Source organism: Aplysia californica, unplaced genomic scaffold (genome assembly GCF_000002075.1).
Source record: "Aplysia californica isolate F4 #8 unplaced genomic scaffold, AplCal3.0 scaffold01018, whole genome shotgun sequence".
Classification (NCBI taxonomy): Eukaryota; Metazoa; Mollusca; class Gastropoda; order Aplysiida; family Aplysiidae; genus Aplysia; species Aplysia californica.
The window spans coordinates 3,828-9,480 of NW_004798288.1; the positions used below are offsets into that span (position 1 = coordinate 3,828).

Sequence of the window (5,653 nt, forward strand, 5' to 3'; positions counted from 1 at the left end):
CTTCTTCTTCTTCTTCTTCTTCTTCTTCTTCTTCTTCTTCTTCTTCTTCAATCGAAGAGAGAAGAGATAGAAGCACCCAGGTTTGCATGAACCAGATAGCGCCCAGCCCATATTCCATGTGATAGGAAACGACTTATGAAGGTGGAACCAGGGTCTCTTGATCAGCTTTACGACCCGAAAATTCAATTTATACGTTCAGAGACCTCTAGGGGGAAGGATGATAATATAAAATAAGAAATTATGACCTCCCCTTGTTACAACCGCTGTGTTCTGGAGTGAGATATGAACAGAAGGTCATTAAAATGAGCGAGCTGACAAGATATGCGTTCGGGAGGGTTTATTTGTATGTCTACAGTAATTTACATGTGGCAATTTATTCAGGTTGTTCTCGTTTATTGCATGATTTCCAGCCGGCTCCACAAGCTACGTCTCTGTAGTAGATCACTGCTAGTTGGGCTGCTCATAAACTCGGGGATAATTTCTGGCTACGACAGGCGCGAACTTTGAGTAGACATGTAGTCATAGGCATGATAAAAAGGACGGTACTTCTCCCTCTTTCTCTTCCTCCATCGCTTAAACCTGTTTCTTTCTTTCTTTGCTTTTTCTCTCTCTCTCTCTCTCTCTCTCTCTCTCTCTCTCTCTCTCTCTCTCTCTGACCTTCTCTTTTTTGTCTGTCTCTCTGTTAGTCTGAGTGTGTTTTTGTGTGTTTGCTTGTCGTGTGTGTGTGTACCGGTACTTGTTTCTGTTGAAAAAAACTCTCCTCTGTCGTTTCAGAACGACTTGTGACAATCAGGAAGTTTTGAGAGTTGATCCTGGTAGCAGCTTCTGGAGTTATGGAGGTTTCGGCGGGAACAACATATGGAGTTCTGGAGGAAAAATGGCCCCCTTTGACCAGGAAGTAAGATCACTATCTTTACACATTGAAAAGAATTTTTGTCGACAAGGAATAGGAGGAGGCTCATCATAAATTAACTTTTGTCTTGTCCGTAGAGTTCAAGGAAGCTATTAAGATTTCTATTTATTTTCTTGTTTTTTGCAATAACCTTCAACTGATTAATTTCCACCATGAGGTAATCATTTCCGGAATTATAAAGACATGATGAATGCGGCGTCATGTTTAAGCCATTCTGTATACGATGAGTTTGTATACATTTATGTCCTAAAAGCAAGGGCATGAAACGCATAAAAAGAACAGAAACTTGGTTTGAACTTACGAATTCAAGTCAACTTGAGTCTTGTGTTTTATTATAGCAGCAAGTGCTATTTCTAAGTCCTTATTACATATTTGTAAATTATGAAAACCCAAATATCTTGAAAAACTGGATTTAAATGTCAAATTTCCCTTCGTATAATGTTTGAATCCCAACGCAGTTCAAATGTACGCTTTCAATAAAATATTCTGAGTTTGTAGCCACTGAAATGTTGGACATGATCGGAACAACATTTTAAAAGTATCTTTTCCTGCTTGTCTGTTGACTCCTGATGTCCTGTTTCGATTTTATGTTATTGTATAACCAAGGTATCAAAACGTGTTGGCTTGTTCCATTTGTTTCTCATTACTGACTGCATAGTGGAGCCTGAACCTTTTAGGAAATGGTCATGCGCTCTCATTTTAAATATCTAGTGCAAGATATTTCCTTGCAATTTATTCTGCAACAGTGTTTTAGAATGGGATGTTCTGATTTTACAACTAAAACAGTATCATCGGCGTATCTGAGATCGTTGTCCTTATGTCCACCCAGATGTATTCCTTTATTATTCATCATGTTCTTTAAATATTGATGGCAACTATAACAATAACAGCAATAATAGCCGTAACAGGAATAACAACAGCATCATATTGCAAAAATGGGGTGGCATCTTGTTGTATGATAATCCCTGTACCTGGACATGTTCACATGTCTTGTACTTTCCTCCACCTGTCAGTTCCACATGATCCTGAACGTGGCGGTCGGCGGCACCAACGGCTACTTCCCAGACGGCACGTACAATGGCAAGAACAAACCCTGGACCAACAACTCTCCGCAAGCCATGGAGCAGTTCTGGAACGATCACAACAACTGGCATAAAACATGGAATGGCCACAACTCAGCTCTCATTATCGACTATGTGGAATTCAAGAGCTTGCACTAATCGAATCTTTTCCTGATTTATGGCTAGTAATGCTTGGGTAATCTTGAAATAAAGAAGAAGAAAAATAACTTTTTACATGTTCACAACTGGCCATTCGCAATGATGAAATCCGTTGAAGAACTAAAATGTGCAAGTAGATAAATACAATAAGTGTACATTTTCAAAATCTGCCATCAGATACATTGTACCCAAGGCGAGAAAATGAGTCTGCTGTTTGTGCCGATCTTTCTCACTTCAGTGAACCTTAGCGCAAGTCAACCACCTGAATCAATATATCCGTTGCATTGTTTTTGTCCTTTATCCCCATTTAACTCTAATCCTTTCGGCGATGGGTGAATACGGTGGTAGCAGACCTACATGGGGTGGAGCTGTTGGTACAAACTTGCATATATTGTGACCATAGGTTTCGATCGTTTCATTACCGAGTTGAGATGACGATTTAGTTTGGTAGTTAGACCTTAGTACCCGAGCAGCCTTTTTAGGACAGCACCGCTCATCCCGCATTATGGGAAAGGGGCTATAAAAAGGAGCCCTAAAGAAAGCTCACTTGATCAAACAAGACTGCTTGCCCCCAATCCTAAGGTATACCACAAGGCGGTCGCAAAAAGAAAACAAAATTGTTGAAAATTGGACGCTGGAAAATTCGAACTCTTCAGGATAAATGCTCTAATCTACACATTATTATTATTATTATTATTATTATTATTGTTATTATTATTATTATTATTATTATTATTATTATTATTATTATTATTATTATTATTATTATTATTATTATTATTATTATTATTATTATTATTATTATTATTATAGGAGGGCAAAGGCTTGGGGCTGCTGTGACATTTGCACAATGACGAAGTTGAAAATCTAAAAGGCCGTTGTCCTCTCAACCCTGTTGTACGTTGCTGAGACTTGGACAATGCACCAAAGTCAAACCAAGAAGTTCAATTATTTTTACATGAAAATATCAAATAGAAGGATAAGACACCGGAAACCAAAGTTCTAAAAAAAGCAAATGTCAATGAGTCAGTCTGACAACGTCGTAAGAATGTCTAATTTCAGAATTTTAAAAGCAGTGTTCGTTTCTGAGGAAGATTAAAGTTGAATAACCAAAACAATCGTTGAAAAGAAACCCTACAAAAAGTCTCTGGAGAACCTCGACATCAACAACCCCTTGGCATGATTTAGCCTAAATTCCGACATACCCAGTTAGAGAGCTGCAACCCAGAGCAGCAATCCGTATAAGACTTCACAAAGGCTGTAGTCAAGAGAGAACCCTGCAAGCTGCACATATTATGTAGAAGCAAAGCTTTTAATTTGTTCATAGTGTGGCAAATTTCTCAGGCAGAAATGATCTCATTGGCTACAGAAGAATCCACGGATCTTTTGTCTCTTTTAGTTCCCTTTAAAATAATCTCTTCCGAAGATGTATTGGTCAGCCTTTGACTTTGACGGAAGAACTGTTATAAAATGCAAAGACAAACAGATCAAACATGCTCAACAATTCAAATATGTACAGGTCCATTTAATAAGTTTCCCTTGTCTATAAGACGTGTCAGTATAGCTACAGCTATGAAATTAGCACACATGCACATTTAAACCTTAAAGTTTTGCACCATAATATTGAGTGGTCATTGAATGACATAGAATCTTAATGGGATGCCACTTACAGCGGGATGGTTGGCAAAACAAACTCAGGAACAATAACATGTTTTAGGAGCATCTTAGAAAGAAATGAATGACAAACTAAGAGCGTCGAAGTCGGCTTCCGATCTGGAACTGCATGATGTGATACAGTAAGCAATCCTAAAAAGAAATGTTATAAGAAAGTCCAGGTCCCTAGGTAAACAGAGAAAACATCAAAAGCACATTCTCAATTACATACTCATACTTTCAGTTGTTTCTAAATGCCATTATGACTAAAGTGAACGAAAGGAGTTATTTTTAGATGTAAATATAACGATGTATTGCAATATCGAAATAAAAACAATTTCATACCAAAATAGGAGCAGATCGAGCGAGTTAAAAAGTATAGATACCAAGGAATCAATACATAAAGTTAAAGAAAATAAGATAACAGATGTTTTCGCCAAAATGAGTTAACGGGCTTTAAATGGATATACGTGGTCAACCCTTCTATATGACTGTGAATACTGGGCAATTACTACAGATTGTGAATGTAAAGTAGAAGAAACAGAATTGGGTTCATTTGGAGACTGTTGAGAATGCCGTAGAAGGAACAAAAAATCAAACTAGGTGGTGTTGAAAGAAGTCTAGCATCTTCTTCTTCTTCTTCTTCTTCTTCTTCTTCTTCTTCTTCTTCTTCTTCTTCTACTTCTTCTTCATTCAGAGATAAAATGCGAAACTTTTCGGGCGGAAGCACGACTTGTGCTGTGTTCCACGAGAATGACATACTTTGACAAAGTAAAAACATGTAGAGAAGGGGGGTAACTGTTGGAGTACACTTGTCACAACATTACCTCAGCACTCTCCCCTTAAGTTTTTATGGGCCTGAAGATTTCTCAATTTTCACATTTATAATTAGATCCCACCGCGTCATGACACGTATGGTGTTGTTTTTTTTGTTCTTATCTTAGAATTCTTTCGCTTGTTTTTCTCAGTACTCTTTGTATTATACCAGTCCCGTACTTTCCGCACTATTTCTGGTGACAAACGTGTTACTTTCTCATTATTTTTTATTGTCTCTGAACGTAGTATTCTTTTCTTTTAAAATGTCTTTCAAGTCCTTAGAGTGACCCATGGCTTGTTATTGTATCACTATAGCAAACCAACAAATACACAAATCTCGTTTCATTCTTAGCTTTAGGAAAAAGAAAGGCATGTTTGCGATATAGATGAACACTGAATTACTTGACTTTCATTTTCAGGAGAACTTTTTACGAACTTTTCCCAGAAGTGTGTCGATCTGGGGTAACCAGGATAAATCCTTGGCAGCCGAGCCACCATACAGGTCAAAATAGGCAATATTGGGATCTTTTTTAAAAAAATTGATTTGAGTTATTCAGGCCTTTATCATTGTATTTCCAAACCATTTTAAAGTAGAATTCACAAGGTATTTGTGCAAAAACCACTCTAAAGTAGTATAGTTCATTTTTAATTACCTTTGTGGAACATGAATTTTGCTTTTAAAAAATACTCATTTTTAGGCTCTCGCACCTCGCTATTGTTAGGCTCTTTTTAAAAATCTTTGTCTTTGTTTAGAACCCCAACGAATTTCATACCAGAATAGACGACTTTTCCCGCTCTTCTCATTGACAAGGGGTGCTCATGAATACATGGCTTTTTCAACTGACCATGAATATTGCGCATCTTATTATCTGGTCTTGATGACCACTACCTTTCGAAGTGGGGTTTTTTTTCTTTATCATTTATTACTTACTATTACGTTTTCAGATGTTCCTTAAAATGATATTAGAACATTAAAAATATCAGTACGTGAACGTTTAACTATTTATACGATTACAGTGACATATATATATAATTGAAAGTTTGAACATAT

The 5,653-nt window shown here is 37.1% G+C and overlaps 1 protein-coding gene across 1 annotated transcript in view; it reads left to right on the plus strand.

Annotated features, from left to right (window-relative positions):
• LOC101850763 (beta-1,3-glucan-binding protein) overlaps positions 1–2,400 on the plus strand; it is a gene marked incomplete at its 5' end in the record, with an annotated part of 5,868 nt that extends 3,468 nt beyond the window's left edge. The window contains 2 exon segments of the mRNA XM_013089676.2: positions 775–898; positions 1,927–2,400. Of these exon segments, the coding sequence (XP_012945130.1) occupies positions 775–898; positions 1,927–2,133 (331 nt within the window).
• Between the last annotated feature and the right edge of the window lie 3,253 nt (positions 2,401–5,653).